Here is a 21,846-nt window from a genome sequence, read left to right as displayed (position 1 = left end):
GAATCTAGAAACACAAAGTAGTAAAATCAGGGCTGTCAGAGTTAACGCTAAAAGTTAATGCGTTAACAAATTCGTTTTAATGCCACCTACACCCTAGAAATCACAAGTTGTGTTAACTCATTAAAGTAACTTGTGATTTTTCAAAAACCAAGATTGCGACGGCCGAAAAAAAAAGAAAGTGATGGCCAAAAAAACATGAAGATGGTGACGGCCGGAAATAACAAGATAGCAACGGACGAAAACCAACAAACTCGAGGCTTCAATACTGTAGTCCACAAACTAGGGCTGTCAAAGTTAACCATTGACGCAATTTGCAATTTTTAGGTTGTAGCGGGCTCAGTTTTAAAGCCAGAGTGAAGATACTGGTATCGTATAAACGAATCCATCGGTACCAACCATGTCATACTAGCTAGTCATGAAGGAGGTTAAAAAACGCTCCAAACTTACAATTAATTTTGGCGAGGAAAAACTGTCACGGACATTTTCAAAGGGGTCCCTTGACCTCTGACCTCCAGATATGTGAATGTAAATGGGTTCTATGGGTACCCACGAGTCTCCCCTTTACAGACATGCCCACTTTATGATAATCACATCCAGTTTGGGGCAAGTCATAGTCAAATCAGCACACTGACACACTGACAGCTGTTGTTGCCTGTTGGGCTGCAGTTTGCCATGTTATGATTTGAGAATATTGTTTTATGCTAAATGCAGTACCTGTGAGGGTTTCTGGACAATATCTGTCATTGTTTTGTGTTGTTGATTGATTTCCAGTAATAAATATATACATACATTTGCATAAAGCAGCATATTTGCCCACTCCCATGTTGATAAGAGTATTAATTACTTGACAATTCTCCCTTTAAGGTACATTTTGAACAGATACAAAAATGTGTGATTAATGTGTGATTAATCATGATTAACTATGGACAATCATGCTATCGATCCTACTTATTGCACGCAAAACTCCTTGCGCATTATGGTGGCATTTATACGCCAGGGAGTACTACACGACTGCTCTCGTACTTTAACATATACTCTGATGCAGAGTTAATCTCTCCACACAGACGGCCTCCCTAAACGCACACTCAGAGGTACATTTTCAGCTCTCGACTGCAATTCATTTGTGAAACGTGTCAGAATCAGTGACAGCGAATGGATCAAATATTTCAGACATCTGCCTGCATGTCACAAATATGATGAAAGGGGCCCCGAGGACGCCACGCCACACGAGTACAAGCAGCTCACATAGAAGTAGAGAGACTCCTGCATGGATAGAACAACGTATAATTTACCTGCTATGTTCTTCATGCATGAGGCTATATTTAATAACTATCTGGTTCCACGTGGACAGAATTAAGAGAGGTTATTGCTTGGTGTAGTCTTGTGGACTCGGGGTATAGATGAGGATAAGAGAGAGAGAACAGTGCCCTCAGGGTTTACAGGCTTTAGTTTTAGTTAACAGCACCACAGATGTAGCTGTACTTGCTGCTGTTACATGACACTAGCTGCAGGCTACTTCCAGAGTAAATGTCCTTTTGGACGGTGCCTGTATTTCCCATGAGAGTGGAGAACATATTTCATGATTAAAAACCAAACATGTGATCTAATCATGTCCGTTGACTCCCGGCTATTTTGTGGATAAAAATAGGAGAAGCTGATTTATGCACTTCAGACTGCTTAAATGTTCCTCTAATTTCTTGGAGAGAAAAAAAAGGGTGATTATTCTCTTCTCACTCCTCACTCTGTGTTTGTGTCCACAGCTCAGCAGCAAAGTAAACACTCTCCTGTACCGCCGACAGAAGACGCATAACTGTAATTTAATTTTCCATTTATTGCACTTTACTGTAATTGAAGTTTGAGTTATGGGCTGGTGAATTTAACACGTGTACAAAGAAGAACGCTGCTTCATTCCTGAGGCATTTTAAAGACTAATGAACTTAAGATGGAAAGTGAAAATCCAACAGATAAAACGAGTTGAGTTTAAAAGAACAAAGCTTTGATATACAGAATTATACAACAGATCAACTCAGCTTTCATAATATCTTTGGTCAAAGTCAGGGAACATCATACCTGTTGGGTTTTATATCAACTTCATGGGAACGAGAATGAACATAAATGTTGTAGGAGGTTAACGCGATAACACGTTAACGCCACTAATTTCTTTAACACATTAACACAGTCGATCTTTTGGAGGTTGTAGCGGGCTCAGTTTTAAAGCTAGAGTGAAGATACTGGCATCATATGAAACTAACAAACCTAAAGAATCCATCGGTACCAGCCATGTCATACTAGCTTGTAGTGAAGGAGGTTAAATAACGCTCCAAACATACGCAAAATTTTGGCGATGAAAAACTGGCATGTTATGATTTGAGCAAATCTTTTATGCTAAATGCAGTACCTGTGAGGATTTCTGGACAACATTTGTCATTGTTTAGTGTTGTTAATTGATTTCCAATAATAAATATGTACATACATTTGCATGAATGTATAAGTATGCATTCGTCCATGTTGATAAGAGTATTAAATACTTGACAAATCTCCCTTTAAGGTACATTTGGAACAGATAAAAAATGTGTGATTAATTTGCGATTAATATATATAGATATATAGATATATATTTATTTATATTTTATCTTCAGACATTAATTCATATTGAACAAGGCAAAATAATGATTTCCTTTTACCTTCTTGTCCTAGGTCTACAGTGAATATGGCTATTTTTAGGACAGAGTTAAAGAATGAAATATAAATATCTACTAGGTTTGTTTTAGTTTTTTTGTTTGTTCTTTTCTCTTCTTTCTTTTCATTTACTACTGTTTATGCTTACTTGTGAGTTTTGTGTATATAGATTTTTTGTGTTTTTTCATTTGCTGTTTTATTTGTTTTGTTTCACTTTTGATGAGTAATAATGTCATTTTAAAAATGTTTAAATATTCAGGACTTCTCTTCCTTCTCCTGCATTAAAATGTGTTTCCTATTCTATGCATTTTGTATCCAAATAAACTAAATAAACTAAACTAAATGTAGTAACTAGGTCAAATCCAGAAAGACGTGTGTTTGCATCTCAGCTGGCGCCACAAAAAACATCACTCGCTGGAAACTTTCACAAGCTGCCGTCGCCACTTGGAGACTTAATGCCTTTAAAGTTCTGTCAACAAGAAACACGAACATCCCTCCGACGTCGGCTGCTGTACAGCAAACATCCACCACGCGCTTCATGTGATACCAATAAAAAACTCTACTTCCTTTTCCAAATCCTTCCCCTAAATATACGGCTCTACTGAAATCAGGATATTAGTCATTGACAGAGACAACCTGGAGGATACCTGAACGCAACACACGTCACATGTTCTCGTTGTAACAAAGAAGGATTGCTTGTTCCTGCCAGGAGAGTTTTCATCTTATCAAAAATTCTCTCGGCACGATAACGTCGTTGGCGCCACATCCTGTTCATCAAGGGGCTGGTTTGATATCTGCCGTCCCTGGGTAGCATACGTATCGCCTGGCTTCATCTGGTCTCATCCATTCGCTCCTACAGTAGCTGACAGTTAGCGTCGCTGAAGCCAGTAGATCATATTATACATAATACATCAAGTATAGGAGCCATAAGCTGCCTCCTCCATCGCTCCTCTCGTAGCACGGAGGAGCCAAAAACCAGCTGACAGATGTCATGTGTCTCGGGCGTCTTGTGAGGATTTCCTCGGAGAAAAAAAGCCAATTTCTGTGAGCAGTAAAACCAATATCAGCTACAACAACACAACCATCATCTGGCTTCTACCTCTCTCTGAGTGAAGAGTTGAAACCACTCAAATCACTGACCTGTTGTAGTCACCTGTCTAAACAAAATACAGAAGATTCTTCTGGAGTTCACTGATATTTCTGTGCAAAATGGACCGTAGGTTCAGACACATTTCCTCCACAAATCTGTGGAGGAGGAACAGTTTCCTGCAATGGCATTAGCTGAATGCTAGTTTCTGCTCTTCAGCTGATATCTACTTTATAAATGCATCAGAATTGATTCATTGGTCGTTCTTTGATATGTTCATTAGGACTTTTTGATGCAGCTGTTGCTGTTATGATCTACTGTAAGACTCCATCCCCAAAAGCAGTAGTTTGTTAAAGTCAGCAGGTCTTTCTGCATCTTTCTATCAACCGAACAACAACGAACAATCAGCTGCCAGCAGCAGGATAAACGTCTCAACGTGGGCGTCCGCACTGACGAAATCCACCAGAAGCAAACACTGACCTGACGAGCTACGCAGAGAGGACAGCTGAGCTGACAGCATCCAGAATAAAAGTTTAATTTACAGACTATCTATCGCCTCTATGAGGCCTGAAAATATGAGGTACATCAGCGATGTGCGATATCACTGTTCAATATTGGGATGACAATATGACTAACAATAAATAAACAAATATTGAAGTGTACATATAAGCTGTACTAACGGTCTGTTATACATAGCAACGGTTTGTTATACATAGCAACAGTCTGTTATACATAGCAACGGTCTGTTATACATAGCAACGGTCTGCTATACATAGCAACAGTCGGTTACACATAGCAACAGCCTGTTATACATAGCAACTGTCTGTTAGAACCGTAGAATGCCGTGATTGACCAATCAGAATCGAGTATTCAACAAAGCCGTGTAATAATAAATACTAACGTTACGGTCTTCAGCTCCGCGGCCCGTTTAATACTGGGTTTCGGCAACCACACCCTAAATAAAAAAATGTTTTCCTAATCATCGCGTCTTTTGCAATGTGTTTATTGTGCATGTTGATATTGCGATGACGAAGATAATACGATTTATTGGTCAGCACTATCCTCAATCACAGTAAACTGAATATCTTTGAGACATTTGAGGACGTCATCTTGGGCTTTGGGAAACACTGATCCACATTTTTCCCCATTTTCTAACATTTTATAGATCAAATAACTAATCGATTAATCTAAAAAATAATCAACAGATTAATCAACAATGAAAATAATCGTTAGTTTCAGCCCTGAGTGAAGTTCAAAAGTGTAACGTAAGCCAAAGAAAGTCCAATCTATAAGAGAAAACACAGAAGGGCACAATTAGGCTGGGATTGAACGATCTGCTGGCTTTCGAGGGGAGCTCCCAACACTCCCAGATCCGAGTGCCGGGGCAACACTGGAGCTAATTATTTCAACAGTGCTGAGGAGTGTGTAGCGAGCCTCCGGCCGACATGAAAAATGGGAATGATACACAAAGCCTTGGGCCGAATTTATCTGATAAAGAAATGACCCAGTTCAAATTGGATCCTCAGACAAGTTATTTTGTAGAAAGCAGCGGCGACCGAAGCCGAGGTCATGAATCCTTCAGCTGTAGCCGCCGGACCTGCTCTCTCCAAAACAAGACGCCATTAATCCATAAACAAGAGAAGCAGAAAGTTAACACGACGCAAAGAGTGACGGACTGTGAAACAGCAACCTGAGAATCTGAAATGTAAAATATGTCATGTTTTATACGCCACACTCTGAGCAACAAAGGTGAAAAAAGTAGCAGAACAAAAGCCTCCTACACACCTTCTGCCACCAAACGGAGATATGAATAATAAAAGAGAGGAGGCGACGGGGAGAAAAGGTGCCATTATGTAAGAGCTGAAGCTAAAACGAAAGGAGGGAAAACAATCTTGGCTTGCTAACAGTAGACTGGAGAGCTGTCTGTGCTCAGACTGCTGGCACCAGCCAGGAATAATAATCACCAGTCAGTCACTACATAAAAAAAAAAAAACACATCTCCAACTTTGTGAAGCTGTTTTCTTAACTCCTCAGAAACAAGAACACTTTCCTACAAATTGACTATTTGTCTAACAAAAGAGAGAAAACACCAATAAAAAGTTCTTCCTCGGGGGAATACTTTGACAGTTTGATTATTTCTTTAAACCAGATACTTGTTAAACTGCAGAATATAATATGCCTGGACTTTACCAAATAAAACGGGTTAGTTTAGTCTCCTGTGTCGGTTGGTTATCTACCCATGGCTGTAGTTGGTTAATTACATAAGCATTAATATGGGAAAAAAGTAAATTGACATTCAAAACAACTTAACTAAAAATTTACTTCTGCCCTTTGCCTCTTCTCATTCACCAATACATTAGTTCTTAAAGAGACAGTGTAGGACTAACGGTGACATCAGGCGGTGTGGTTGCAGATTGCAACCAACTGAGTACCCCTCCCCCGCTCACTCCTCCCAAACCAAGACTGTGGTAACATGAGCCGCTGAGTGCAAAACCGTGGGAACGCCGTTGGCCTCGCTCAGAGGCCATCCATACCATAATAATTAGAAATTTTTCGACATACTATACTATCTGTGTAGGGATGCTAATTTTGAAAGATTTTCTTAACCGATAACCGACCCTCGTTAACCGATTATTAATCTTTAACCGACAAGATTTGTGCGTCGCATGCAGCGGTGCACCAGCTGCAGGGTGTGAGCACAACAGACAACTGAGTCCCTACTTCACCGTCGGGGAGCGTTAACTTAGCTTATAAAACATGATTTAAATCATCATAAGCTGTGAATCAGAAAGGTTGCAGAAGGGTCTTTTTGTCGTGGTTCATGATCTCTCTGTCTCTCATGTACACAATCATTCCTGCACACATCTATTGAGCTCAAGGAGAAGCAGTGGTGAGGCTCCGTCATCCCGGGAGAGGTGTTAATATGAGAGCCATGTTCAGAGACAGCAGCAGCAGGAGGAGGACTTCATATGGAGTCAGTCGTGTGTCGTCGTAGCTGATCGATTTCCTGCTCTGTAGCTACAGGAGAGGTGGCGCTGCCTCGGTCAGAGACCTGACTGCTGATAAGAGACGGATCAATACCAGTCTATAATGACTCCATGATAAGAGACTTGAATATGTAGAGAAAAGAAAAAGTAGTAAAATCTTAAAAAAGTTGGAATATCATAACAGAAAAGTGTTGGATGATGCAGATCCCTGTAGCTTCAACTACAGCAGTGCATCATATTATATTAAATTAATAATTTGCATGTACTATAATGTTAATCCAGAAAGTCACCTCGACCAACACCCCCACTCTCCACGTTTAAACCCCCATCTCACCTGCACAGTCCTGGGTCTGCCACTCCAGACACTGCCCGTAGGGGAAGGAGATGACGTACGCCGACGAGTCGACGCAGCGCTGGGTGCTGCCGCACCACATGCACTCCATGGCCTGGCTGGTGCAGTTGGCACAGCTGGTCCGCAGAGAGCACGGCGTCCTGCAGGGACGAGCAGTCTGACTCTGGGGACTCCCTGAGCAACAGGACGGACGGAGACACAAGTTATTGAGTGAAGAATCAAGTTTAGAGCTCAATAAATCGTGATCATTCAGTTGTTAACAATAACTTAGTGAGTTAATTCTTCATATCTCTAATCTGAGTTGTATCCTGTGTCCTGAACTCTCGCTGAGTCTCACCGGCAGGTTTTTCACAGATGAGGCCGTCGGCGGTGGCCGTGCAGGGGTTGGCTTTGAGGCCGGCCGCCGGCGCCCGCTCCAGGTAGGCGCAGAAGCCCGAGTCGCTGGGCTCTCCAGGTAACCACCGCAGGCTGGTGTTGGTGAAGGGCGACGCGTCCTCCCAGCCCCAATACGACACGTTGATCTTCCTCAGGCCAACCCAGGGAGACAACGTCTGCAGGGGAGGAGAGACGGAGGAAAAGAAGGAGATATGTTAGATGTTTCATACCCAATTTACATTTGATTTATTTACCTGTAAGTTTGAGAATTTAAAATCACTCATGGATGAACACCATATACTGTATATTAAGATGAGTTAAAGGTCAGGTAAAAACATGCTGTCTGTTAGTCAGAGAAGGAGCTTCTGTAACCTTTCCCTCAACATTTCCTCTGAAAATAAGAAGCCGAGTAGACTTTATTTATACAGAACATTTCATTCCAGGTGGAAGCACAATGTGCTGCACAACGCGTGAGCAACCACAAACACTATATTGATAGTGTAAAGATAAAACATTAGACACAAGTAAAGACAATTTAAAACATACACATAAACTGGGTTTCCATCAAAAGTTTACGGGACGTTTAGTCCCTGGAACTGCTTTTCAAGGACCTAAAAGGTTCCTTCGGCCCCCTGTTGTCTGCGTTTCCACCGCGGTCTAAAGACCTGGGAAGATTATGCAGATTAGTCCGCTGACATATGAAAAAGCAACATGACATGACGAGACGCTGTTGATGGTCACAGCGGTTTGTCTCACTGCAACGATATTTACTGCTGCACGTTGGATGTAATGAATGAAATGCAGAAGAGGAAAATGAAACTAAGAGCGTCTGTCTCCACAGTAAATCATCTGCTGAGTGTTTGATGGATATTTATTTGTGCTTTAGAACGTAATCGCCGTGAATCAATCAGGAATTAACTTTTCTTTCTCTCATTCACGGCACCACCGCGCTGTCTCGTCTATCGCTCGCACGATCTCTCTCTTTTAAATGAGTCAGAAGCCGTCAGCAGAGCCTAACTTTACTTTTAATGTTATAAAACAAAGAGAAATGTTCTCCCCTCGTCCTAAAATGGTGCTAAATCGATACTACAGTACTTCCTTGTTTTATGAATGAAGCAGTACACAAGTTGAAGCAGCGGCACTGGGTGTGTTTCACCAATCAGCGACAATCATCCCTGCAAACTCCACCCGAAAATTAGGGCATTTTCAGAAAGTACTACCCACCAACCAGGACCTTTTTGGGGGGTAAAAAGGCCCCGGAACTTAATATAGTCCCTGATCGCTGCGGTCGAAACACAATGAGTTCCTCAAAAGGTTCGTAGTTCCGGCAGAAAGTTCCTGCAGTGGAAACGGGGCTATTAATGATGTATTTAGTTCTTGATGTCTAATTATCTTTTGATTTGTTGAGATATATTTTATTTTTTTCTGTACCGTTTTTTAAGGTATTTCATTGTTTGGTTAGTTTGTCTGCTCATTTTCTGTGCTTCTTGTTGTTGTTTAACTTTTGTTGTATTTGTATTGCGGGGGTCCTTTGTTTTCATTGACTGGATTTTGTGCGCTTTTATGTGTGCAAATAAATTAAACTTAAACATGTGAATAAAAATTATAATATTTAAGAGCAGCAACCAACCAGTAAGAATTAATAAGACATGTGAATTAAAACCAAATCTAATAATAGCTAAAAACCAACATTTGACCAATAAAAAAACAACACGCACATGGGTTAAAACCAATAAAATAAGTCAGAATCAAATAAAATAAATGTAAAACTGTGAAAGGTTTTTGCTCAGTGTACCGCCATCAGTACTGGCGTTGACAGTCACAATATCTAAAGAATCTAAAGTCAACTTTTCCCACAATGCTTTTGGGACTCCCAGTTCCCCAGGAGGAGATGGTTTATCCTGTTTGTTGAACTCTATAATATCAGTAGAGAGAGGATAGTCAGTCTGGAAGTGTTGAGGAAGGTTTTCAGCAGCATCTCAGAGGTGAGGTCAACCTGAGAGAAATCACAGAAATACAGAAACAGCAACATATTTCTAGGCCAAACACGGTGGAGCTCACTTCAAACTCTCCTTCCAGGAACAACGAATAGAAAAATGTGGAGAAGATGCAGCGATTTAAGCTGCAGACCAGCCGGCAATGAACAATATGAATCCCGATAAACCTCAGATACTCTTTTCTTGTTTTCTTAAGTTTATTTTTAAAGAAACAAAAAAATAATGAGCTGTAATTGTTGGCAACACAGTGACAGTGTCCTAGAGTTGTTGTCGGAAAAGAACACAACAACAGAAACAAAAACCTGCATAATAACAATAATACTAAAAATTAAAAGCTAGATAGTGAAGCAAATAACAAGTAATCTCCCTTCGCCAGGAGGAGAAGTCACACGGCTGGTAACTCTGAACAACAAACATGTTTCACATGAAAGAAATCAAACCTCCTGCAAATTACTGGAACTGTTATGAAAGCAGGAACTCTTCAGATTAACTAATTCAGGAGAGATTTCCAGGAGGGGACTGTAATTATAGCCGCTGACTGAAGTGAAGCTCAGTCAACATTTGAATTATTTGCTGAGAAAACAAGTGTGAGCGATTATGAAAAGAGTTTTGTTTAATAGAAATCAAAAAGTATTTTCCCACAGCTGTGATTTATTTCATAAAAAAACATGCAAAAGGCTTATTATAGATTATTATTAAGACCCACAATAGAGACGTTTTAGTGTGTTTTTTAGGGGGGGATAGCAGGTCAACAGTAGATGTCACATAGAAGTGGTGGACATCATCTGAAAGCTGGGAACCTGAAGATTAATTTGAGGTGCAGCTCTGCACTGGATGTCAAGTTGTTCTAGCCATAAATCATAAAAACTAGTAAAAATACAGTATATACGGGTTGAATTTGCAGAGAAAGTAAATTTATGCTGATGTGATCTCAAAAAAGATGGAATGACAACTAGGACTTTCAATCGATTAACATATAATCACGATAAATCGCAAATTAAATGCACATTTGTTTATCTGTTCAAAATGTACCTTAAAGGGAGATTTGTCCAGTATTTAATACTCTTATCAACATGGGAGTGGACAAATATGCTGCTTTATGCAAATGTATGTATATATTTATTATTGGAAATCAATGAACAACACAAAACAATGTCAGATATTGATCCAGAAACCCTCACAGGTACTGCATTTAGCATAAAACAATATCCTCAAATCATAACATGGCAAACTGCAGCCCAACAGGCAACAACAGCTGTCAGTGTGTCAGTGTGCTGACTTGACTATGACTTGCCCCCAAACTGCATGTGATTATCATAAAGTGGGCATGTCTGTAAAGGGGAGACTCGTGGGTACCCATAGAACCCATTTACATTCACTGATCTGGAGGTCAGAGGTCAAGGGACCCCTTTGAAAATGGACATGACAGTTTTTCCTCTCCAAAATTTAGCGTAAGTTTAGAGTGTTACAACCTCCGAAAGATCGAACAGCGTTAATGCATTTAAGAAATTAGTGGTGTTAAAGCAAATTTGCGTTAATACTTTATTATCGCGTTAACTTTGACAGCCCTAAAAACAACACAAGAGACTTAGAAACCACCTAAAAGCATTAAATGTAGATTAAAAGACGGTTACTCGTCTCTAGAAGACAGAAGTGAAAGGAAAGTGTGGTTCTCTTTCTTCTTTTCATCAAATATTTGCTTATATTTCTGCCGACGCTGCTCATTTATCAAAGAGTCTGAGTGGTCAAACATGTCAGAGTCTCAGATGACATTTCCACCATAAACATCACAAGACGACGGCTCTATCGTGTAAACGGCTCATTGACTCACAGACATTAAACATTCACATCCTGTCACTCCACATCTGGGTTCACTGTGAAGAAAAGTGATGATGAAGCTGATTTCTCTGCTTCAGGGCGGGCTAAGGATTAGTAATGTTTATTTTATTTTTTTTTACGCCTTGAAAGCCGATCAGAAATATCCTGCTGCTTGAGATATTTCAACTCCTCGTGGAGCTGTGAAAATATTTTCTGACAAGTGTGAGCGTTAATATTAAATAGCTGAATATCAAATCAGCCTAAAAGCTGCGTCTTAGTCATGATGTTCACATCAAAACAGAGTTGTAATCACACGCATCAGAAGACAGATAAACCACACTTATTTCATTCATTAAATATTGATATACACTCACGTTACATAACTCAACTTTTATGATATTGAGATCACACATTCGTTGGCATCTAATAATACAGAACTTTATATTCATGATGTTAAAGGGCAGGTCCATTATTATTATTATTTTATTTATTTATTTATTTTATATCATTCTGTATCTTCCCAGTGATGTTCCTGATGTATTCTAATCACAAAATTCACATATTGGTCAAAGCTTATTTTAGTATCAAAATGCTATTTTTCCTTCAAGTCCTTCTAAAAACTTTTTCCCACATTTATTCTCATAATATAAAAAAAAAATCTTGTAAACTTCTGACTTTATTCTCATAAAATTACAACTTTTATTCTCGTAATATTATTACTTAATTCTCGAAATCTCTGATTTATATTATATATATATATATATATATATATATATATATATATATATATATATATAAATTAATAAATAAATAATTCTATATATATATACATATATATATATATAAAATAATAAATAAATAACTATATATATATATATATAAATTAATAAATAAATAATTATATATACACATATATATATATAAATGAATAAATACATAATTATATATATATATAAATGAATAAATACATAATTATATATATACATATATATATATAAAATAATAAATAAATAAATAATTATATATATATATATATATATTAATAAATAAATAATTATATATATATATATATATATATATATTATTTTTTTGTTCCTCCATGTGGCCCTGATACTCCGACAAACATCTGTAATATGCTTTCATACTTATTTCTTAAGTTCATGTTCAATTGGATGATCTCACAATAATGTTTGTATTTATATAGGCTAAATGTCCTGCAGCACAGTGGTGTGTAAATAACCACAGCCAGAGTGGGAAATAATATAGCTTTCACCAGCACTGTTAACATGCAGGAGTCCTGTCACATTTCCTTTATTCATGAATGTATATTTGTTTCATACCACCCACCTTGTCTTGCAGCTGGTATTTTTGTAGCTCCTCCAGAACAAAGTTGACTTGTTTGTCTGTGAGCAGTGAGGCGATGTTTCCTCCCAGGTTTTTGCAGTAGTGCTGGGCGTTATCGTAGCTCTCGCTGCTGGAGTTGATCCTCAGGCAGGCCTCTCCGACGTGGTGCCAGGCCTCCCCACACAGCTGACCTGCACACACACACAAACACAAACATGAATTCTTATTATTCAGTTTGATTAAAACACAGGATTACATTGAAAGTCTGTAGTCTGCTAGTAAATGTGTAGGCTAATCCTTCAATGATCTTTAAACACAGATCTCAGATGTACAAAGAGGTAGGTGGGCAGTCAGGTGGACAGTCAGGTGACTGGCAAAGGTGGGAAACTCACTGAGGACTTGTGGACGAGAGGGGGATGACACTAGATATTAAAGTTGATGTGGTGGCCTGGAAAATAAACTGTGCTGCCAGACTCAACATAACAGCTTTAAGAGAAATACTTCTGGTTAATTCATAACACATCTTATTGGACTGATATTAGAGGTTGATTTATCCTGTTATTTTAGATCAGAGCAACACATTCTTGCTTTGACTCATCAGGAGTTAGAAATATGTCACACATGGGATAAAGAAAAGTGATTGAGTAGTCTTAACAAAGGAAGAAAAGATGCATATATGATCTCATGGTTGTTATCGGGGTCACTTGGTAGCATCTTGTGGGAGTTTATAAAAGCAGAGAGGCCGTTCAATTAGCCAGGATGAAAGAGTCTCCTCTGAGCACGGCTGTTTATTTTGGACTCCGGGACTGATTACATTCACAGGCCCATAATGGCTTCCATCACCAACCTTTTCATGCTACAGAAGAGAAAATACCTGCTTTCTTTATTTTTGCCAAGCAATAGCAATAGGCAGGAGTACAAAAATAAATAGACGGATTAGGTTACGGTCTTTGTGTAAAAAAAAAAAAAAAAGCAGAGATAAACATGTCAGGCCATTTAGCATAATTGGTCATAACATGGTGTCTGAAGAAAAGGCCACAGCTGCCATGGTGGCGGAGCTCCATTACCCCGGCTCACACTGTTACTATGAATGTATCACAGAAAATCATAGACAATACATAAAGCTTTTGTTTCTGGCGTTGTCCCACTAATGGACTCAGAAACACACACACACAGAGACGTACTAATTTCATTAGTGTGGCCAGTGACCCGTTGAAAGGTCACGTCCTAAATGGTACTTCCTGTTCACACATGCAAAGACTGGAGGAGAGACAGTACGCCCGTCATTAAAGGGATAGTTCAGGTGTTTTGAAGTGTGGTTGTATGAGGAACTTCTCCATCGTCAGTGTATTATTACAGTAGATGGAGTTTGGAGAAACAAAGCAAAGCAGTGTATTGCTGTGGATGGATTTTAGACACCTAAAATAATAAATATCAGTTTAAGTGTACGCTATATTTACAGTATATTCACTGCTTCACCCTGACATAAGACAGCCCTTTCTGACGTGGAGCTGAAGCTGTTGTATTCATCTATGCCCTCACCAAAGCCACCAGACTCCATTCACAAAAACAGTAATTTAACCTCTCAGAACAGGGGAGTTTCTGGTCTACCGCTGCCTCGATCGGTTAGTTTGTGTGTGTTATTGTGTGACTTTAGTTAGATCGGATTCACCAATGTCACACAATAACACAAACAGCATAACACTAACTGATCGATGCAGCGGTAGACCAGAAACTCCTGTGTCCTGAGAGGTAAAATTACTGGTTTTGTGAATGGAGTCTGGTGGCTTTGAAGAGAGCGATATAACAGATTCAGTTCCCCGTCAGAAAGGGCTGTCTGATGGTGAGGTAAAGCGGTGAAAATATTCTAAATATAGCGTACACTTAAACTGATATTGAGGTCTCTAAAATGTATTTTTCTGCTGCTCCCGTCCTCAGCTGCTTTACCTCGCCATCAGGCAGCCCTTTCTGACGGGGAACTGAAGTGTTTAAAAGACTCCATTTAAACGTGACACAGGTCCAAAGTACATGTTGAAGTGTAGTTAGTTAAAGGATGTAGAAATAATGATTATATGTAGACATTGCATACCAACATTTAAATGCATAGACGCCTTTTGACCTGCAAATTACCAAAAGCATTATGTCTGGAACTACAATCCAGTGCTCCATTTTTATACAATCTTACCTCAGCTGAAGAAGAGAGCCGGCTAACAGCTCATAACAAACTGAAAGGGGAGGATACTGTATGTACCAGGCTACGGGGCCTTGATGTGGACAGAAGAGGAAGAAGAAGGGAGCAAACACAATACCAACCTCTGCTTAAAGCTACTGCAGACTTCCAACTCATAGCAGAGCAACATAGCTAGCAGGCCCCTTAGTACAACACAACACAGCACAAAACAGCACAGCACAGAACAGAACAGAACAGAACAGAACAGGATCATTTGTGGATTCAAATAGCAAGAGTATTTCCTTTGCCCCTCAGTCATGCGAGCGCCAAAGTGAAAGTGAGAGCAGCTCTAGCTGAAGGCTCCACAGCAGTGTGGAGCGGAGCACGGAGGACTATGTGAAACCATATTCAGAACATCCAGTACCTGGCCTACTTCCCTCTGCAGCTGAATGGAGAGCTGAAGGTGTGCTAATCCTCTCTGTGTGTACACGCCTGCATGGATGTGTGAGATGTATGAGACGGTTGGTTTGTGCAGCCAGTTAGTGTGGGAGCATGTAAACACTCTGGATGCTCTGCATGTTTAACAGAACACAGCACTACGGTGAAGATGATCGTCAGAGAGAGTGTGAAGGTCACACTGCCAGACTCTTAGTGACGTATCAATTAACAGGATTCATCAAAAAGATCCACACTGAACAGTTTATGCACGCGTGCATTTGAAAAACGGCATGTTTAAGTCTCTGTGTGTAGATCATCAAGGTGTTTTAATTTGTGCTGCTTAATGCCTCAAAGAGCAGCTCAGGAACAAATTCACAGGTTAAGATTTACTCAATAAAATGAGCTTCATGAATATGATTTGAGCCATGTCCACCCCCCTAAAAATGACGTTCCCATACAACTAAACTGCATTCTCAATTATGTTTGGAGGGAAACGTATTTTGTCGCGGATTATGTTTGTCTTTGACGTATCACAAATACGTTTGTAATGATGCAGCAAGTGACCTAGTACAACGAGTGACGCGCAGAGCAGGTTACGTATATATCAATTGACCGTTAACGAAGTTACGTGGTATAATAAAAGGCTCGTTGGAGACGAACTGCGCCTCGCCTGGGAAGTAGAAGAGATCAGGCCGCAGCAGTGGGGGGGTGGTGACTAGGATTTGCGGTCAAGTCGGACAGTTTCCAGCCGTTTCCAGCAGCCTTCAAAGAATTTAAATCAGCTCTCTGATCAGGCGACAGCCAGGCGTTTCCCATCATGCCCTGGGTCTTGCAGTCGGTGGAGAGCAACTGCGGCGCCTTGCTCTAAAAACTGCGGCCGCCTCAATCTCGTGAGGTTATCGTTGCCCACGTGGTCATGACGTCAGAGCATATCGGAATCAAGTCCGACACAAATCTAACCGGTAAGCACTGTGTGCCGATCGCCAGTGATCGATTCTGCGCAGGTCTGGCTCATCTCCAATGAGTGACATAGTACAAGCAACGCGCAGAGCAGGAAACATCGTATATCGATTAACCGTCTCCATGTGTGTTGGATTCAATTATTACCAGGCTGATGTTGTGCATTATGACCCAGATAGAGAAATGTCTGTGTGTGTGTTTGTGTGTGTGTGTGTGCACGCTGCATGCATGCTGGTTCTCTCTGAGTGCGTCTCGTCCTCACCAGGAAGTGCTTGACACTCCTGCTGCTGCAGCTCCCACTGACAGTTGGCGTTGAGGGAGCAGCTCCTGCAGTTGGCCAGTCTGAAACACTCCTGCTCCTCCCGCCGCTTACAGCCCGACGAGTCTCTCACCGACTGCAAATACACACAGAGAGCAAACAATATTAACCCTCATCACATCACCACTGTCCTCTTTTTACAGTAAACGCACTGAACTAGAAGGAATCAATGCGATGAGCAACAAAGAGGAAGATGAATGAAGTGTGATGGTTGAAGGAACCAAACAGACAAACAGAAAATGCAGAATGAAGAGGAGAGAAATCAATGTGAGGGACACAGAGATACATTATACTGAGATGAACTGTTTATTGAAGGTGTGTGTGTGTGTCTGTGTACGGAGGAAAGAACTGGCCAAAATAAATAAATAAAAGATCATATATGACCGTACATATAGTCATGCACCCTGACCCCAGGATGACACGGGCTGAGTGACAGCCTCCTCATTTACATAATGAGGCAGGAATGTATGAAGAAAAGAGTAGTGGGAAAGAAATAAGGTTGTGTAATGCAAAGGGAATATTGTGCAGAAAAAAATAAATGTATAAATAAATACACACATTTAAAAATAAATATAAAATAAATTAAAAAAAAATATATATTAAAAAAATAGAGGCAAAAATAAGTAAATAAATAAATAAAAAGTAAATGCAAAATAAATAAATACATGAATAAAAGTGAAAATTAAACGGAAGAATAAATAAATAAGGGAATTAAAACAAAGATAAATTAATAAAGATGCAAATGAAAACAGAAATATCAATTTATGTCAAATTTTATCAATTCACTGATGACTACATTTATTTCTAATATTATGTTTGCTATATTTAATGACATATTTATGTATTTATTTATTCATCAATTCATCTATTTATTTATTTTTGATTTTGGCAGGTTCAGTCCTCCATATCTGTGTGTATCTCACTTACACTACATCAACTTTACAGCTTTATCTAAGATATTCATATAACGTTAGTAACTTTGAGTGTCACAAACTATTATAGATTTTTGTTTTTCATTAGAAAGTTTCCTGAAGAGTCAGTAATGTGTCAATTTGTAATTTTATTTTACCTTGTTTTGTTCTTTTTCATTAGATTAGATTGTAATTTTATGATATGGAAATAACCTCAGTGCATCCCAAGATAATACCAATTCACTGGTGCAACGAACGCTCCACCTAGATAGGACCCTCTTAACAGCATGGTGTTCTTCATATAACACCATTTTTAATCAAAGGATAAAGGACATGAATTAAATGTAAATTTGGATTTACATTCACTCTAATTTCCATATAACCTACTGGACCGCTCTGACCTCTGACCTCAACCTGATGCAACCCGACCTGCGGCCTAACAGGAAGTGTCAAGAGTCAGATAATACACACATGTCCCCTCCGTCTGGCTCCGTGCTTCCACAAGCTCAGCTGATGTTCAGACAACATGGTGGGTGGGCGAGACAGAGACAGAGCGCCGCCATGCTGCTGGGCCAGCTCCAGAGTCAGCTACAGACAGAGATTCATATTTAAACCCAGCCGAGCAGACAGAAACAGACAGAAGCAGCATGCAGACACACAGACGGAGAAAGACAGAGGAAGCAGGTCGGGAGTAAAAACAGACCAAGGGACAAAAACTCAAGTTATTAATATAAATAATACACACCTTTAAATCATATCTAAAAACATATAATTATCTTCTGAATTAGCCAATACTGGCCAATCACGGCACAGTAAGGCGGGACTAGGTGGAACACTCTTGGGAGGAGAAAAATAACGCGTTCTAAGATGACCGGAATCATCAGGATGTTATTTGTTGGTCAAATGAACATTGCAGACTCAGGTGCCTCTGACAAGGTGATGCTCCGACAGAAACCCAGCGAGGACTCACCACGGTGCAGTTACTGGACGCAGATATACACTTCCTGTCCTCACACCACTGGCAGCCCCGTGTGTTGGCGGTGCAGCTCGCACAGTCCGAGAACCGGAAGCACCGCTCGTCTGTGCTGTCTGGAGGAGGACACGACACGCAACCATTAACACACACATGCAAACAACAGATCAGGTTCTATTGTTGCTGTGTAGCAGGATCATAATGTAGTAATTAGACTGAGGACTGAATCACAGAGAAAAGGCAGATTGAGTGCACGGTGCAGGTGCATGAGAAGTTTCAGGGAAAAAAAGAACATGTGGAATTCAACCTTCAGTAACTTAAATTTTATTTAAAGTTAAACTAACAGACATTATGTTATTATTAGGGTTGTTCAAGTTAACGCGATAATGTGTTAATGCCATCTCGTTTCAATGTCACTCATTTCTTTATGCATTAACGCAACTTGTGATTTTCAGGTTGTAGCGGGCTCAGTTTTAAAGGTAGAGTGAAGATACTGGTATCATATGAAACTAGAAAAAACCTAATAAATCCATGTCATAATGCATAATCCATGTGCATAAACATAAAAAAGAAACTGGTATGGTCCTTTAAAGCAGCCAATCCGTGTGTACTATTGTTTCCATTTAAAACTGACAGTGCACCCATTAGCATGATTGCTTTTTATTCAAACCTGCAGAGAGCTGCCTTGAAGCCCTGAAAGAGCTACTGCATCTAAATCTGGCAGAGACCGATGAGGAAGGTTTGGTCTCAACCTAATTACTCCAAAATCAGGTAATTGTTGCAGCATTGACCTTCTGCTCCCATAATTACAGCATGCAAACAAACTTCAGAAGCCAAATCCTTCAGAATGATTATTATTCCCATGAAAAAGATTGGTCTTTTGGGAGCAACACTTATGCAGGATTGTGCTGTACATCTCAGGGAAAATATTTATAGAGAAAGAAAGAAATGGCAGGCAGGATTTTAGTGTAACGTACCAGGTCGCACAGGGCAAAAAGGAGCAGGATAAAGGTGCTCGGGTGCTTTTGGCTCCCAGGGGACGCATCTACTTTTGACCCAATGGCAGCGAAGGCCCGGCCCGGCGGCAGCACACAAAGCTGGGTTAGAAAAGGCCTGGCAGGACGGAGGGGTGTAGGCCAGCACATCGTTCAGGAGGAGGCCCGAAAAACCTCCAAAGATGTACATGGAGCTGAAGACGACACAGAGAGGATTATACAGAAACATGGACATACAGCTGTGGAAGGAGGCAACATTGCAAAAGTTACAGAGAGATAGTATTAAAGAGACAAGAAACGCCTGCAGACATAAAGACAGATGAAGAAATGTTAAGACAGCAAGATAAACTTTCAAAGATAAAACTGAACTTTGGTTTGGGGGGAAGAAAAGCTTCAGTTTCAAGCTGCCTTTTGAAGTTCAAAGCTGACTTTCTGCTGGATAAATGGTGTTAAAGGGTCAGACCGTTACTTCTGAGTTCAGCTATAAGTCACTCTGCATCGTGATGGAACCAGGCGGCAACCTCTGAGTTTTAAATGTCTTAAAACATCAATGCAGCATGATGTTCATTTAGTAAAGTATGGTCCCATTTAGAGTCAAATAGATTCTAAATGGGATGCTAGACAGGGGATGCTAGCAGGTGGCTACCTTGTGATTGACAGGTCGATCACATGGCGTTGTCCGGTCTGGGAGTTGTCCATGTTTTCGTCTTCACAGTGAGTTTTTAGTTCATGAAAGTTGATTGTAACATTTTGGTCTCCTAAAAATGTCTTATTCAGCATTCGGTTTTACTTAGCTCCACCCTCTCATGTCAGTACTGCTTTCAAAAACCAAGATGGTGATGGCTAAAAACCAAGATGGTGATGGCTAAAAACCAAGATGGTGATGGGAAAAAAACAAGATGGCAACAGCCACAAACCACTAGGACAGTTTCCGATGCCGAGTGGCGTTGACCAAACGGCGCTATTTGACGAGTTGTGAGTGAGAACGGGTTGGTATGTATAGAAGGTGTAAAGAAAGTTACTGAGAGTGAAGCAAGAGAAACACTTCTACATATAGAAAGGAGGTGAGGCGGCAGACACGCAGCCCAAGTTTCTAAACAGAGAGCTTCAGAGGAGTCAGCAGAGGGAGCAGTGACGAGACAAGTGTAAACTGAAACTAAATATAACATCCAGATGAAGACATCAATCCATAAACAATCTACACAACAAAACCGCAAACTGTGAGAGGAAAAAAGACAGAGAAGAAAGTCAACCGAGACTCTCGGTGCTTCCAAAACTTGGAGGACACTGCGGGAAGACATCAAGGAAATGTAAAAATGTGCAGGAACAATGCATCGTGAAAAGACGCATTTTATTTGCATATATATAATTGAGTAGTTTAGTAGATGATTTACCAGATTTTAAGTACACAGCTGAAGTGTCCTTCATAGCAAGGCAATACATCTCTAGCAAATCCTGCTGTAGTACTCAGGTATTCAATAGAGGGGAGCAGTGTTTGGCAGTGATGAACAACAGAAGACTAGTATTGAAGGACGGAGCTCACCCGTTGCTAACCACGGCAGAATGTCCAAACCGGTTGGCGTCCCGGTGCAGCGCTGGTCTGGGGAGGACGGTCCACTCATCACAAGCTGAGGAGAAGCATAAACACACACACACACGTCTTTAAATACAATATTTTAGCTTTGAGTGTTTATTCAGTGAGTGATAATTCACTCTGAGCGGTTCCAATATAAGAAAATAACAGAAAAAGTAGATTTTAGATCTATTGACTGTGTCTGTATCATGGCAACCGACCACAGAAATCAAAACAAGGATACTAAAAATCACCCTCCATCTTTTAAAAATGTTGTGGTTAAACTGATGATGAATAAACGTATTACACGGCTGTTGTTGTTGTTGTTTGCCTTTTTTTTGTAAATGCAGAAAAAATTGATTTACGCACTAGATATCGCACTAGACATGTTTGACAAGTTGGTTACACCAGTTATGTTGTATGCACGTGAAGCGTGTGGGTTCAAAAAAATATATATATTTTAAAAACTAAACCTTAAATTTCTTAAGTAAGAAAATAATAATAATTTAGAGGACTCGTCCCTCCACAACGTTGGAAGCGCACTATTGTATAAATAGCGTTGTATACTGAAGCATTAAGATTTGCCCTCATTGAAAACGATGAACAACAAAAAGACGAAAAATACACATAATTCCTTTATCTTGCTGCTTTTTTCTTCACAAGGAGAACCGAAGTTATTGGTTGTGAGCAGAAAGAAGAGAGGAGGGTGACCCACAATTCAACCTCCTCCCTTAATTTCATCCCAAGGAACAAGAAGTCATTATGCTAACAACCTTTTCACATTAAATTATGGTGATATGGAGAAGATAGGGAGAACGATAATCTGGGAGATGACTTCATAAAACACACCCGATACCATCATAAAGTA

At 40.0% G+C, this 21,846-nt stretch overlaps 1 protein-coding gene and 1 long non-coding RNA gene across 6 annotated transcripts in view; one reads left to right on the top strand and one right to left on the bottom strand.

Annotated features, from left to right (window-relative positions):
• Positions 1-21,846, bottom strand: part of atrnl1a (attractin-like 1a) — a 267,677-nt gene that overhangs the window by 185,163 nt on the left and 60,668 nt on the right. For 3 of the 5 annotated variants that reach the window (XM_074647316.1, XM_074647317.1, XM_074647318.1), the window contains exons 12-19: positions 20,949-21,033; positions 19,388-19,599; positions 18,408-18,526; positions 17,909-18,025; positions 16,470-16,602; positions 12,643-12,830; positions 7,443-7,656; positions 7,088-7,279 (exon numbers count right to left, since the gene is read on the bottom strand). In XM_074647316.1, the coding sequence (XP_074503417.1) occupies positions 7,088-7,279; positions 7,443-7,656; positions 12,643-12,830; positions 16,470-16,602; positions 17,909-18,025; positions 18,408-18,526; positions 19,388-19,599; positions 20,949-21,033 (1,260 nt within the window). The remainder of the gene's footprint in view (positions 1-7,087; positions 7,280-7,442; positions 7,657-12,642; positions 12,831-16,469; positions 16,603-17,908; positions 18,026-18,407; positions 18,527-19,387; positions 19,600-20,948; positions 21,034-21,846) is intronic. The other 2 variants (XM_074647319.1, XM_074647320.1) reach the window with 1 other exon arrangement.
• On the top strand, positions 15,135-17,132 carry LOC141774567 (uncharacterized). The gene is made up of 2 exons (XR_012595376.1): positions 15,135-15,272; positions 16,670-17,132. It is a non-coding gene; the product is annotated as an uncharacterized LOC141774567 (long non-coding RNA).

The sequence above is a fragment of the Sebastes fasciatus genome, chromosome 9 (genome assembly GCF_043250625.1).
Source record: "Sebastes fasciatus isolate fSebFas1 chromosome 9, fSebFas1.pri, whole genome shotgun sequence".
NCBI classification, from domain to species: Eukaryota; Metazoa; Chordata; class Actinopteri; order Perciformes; family Sebastidae; genus Sebastes; species Sebastes fasciatus.
This window is presented reverse-complemented; position numbering and strand designations above follow the sequence as displayed.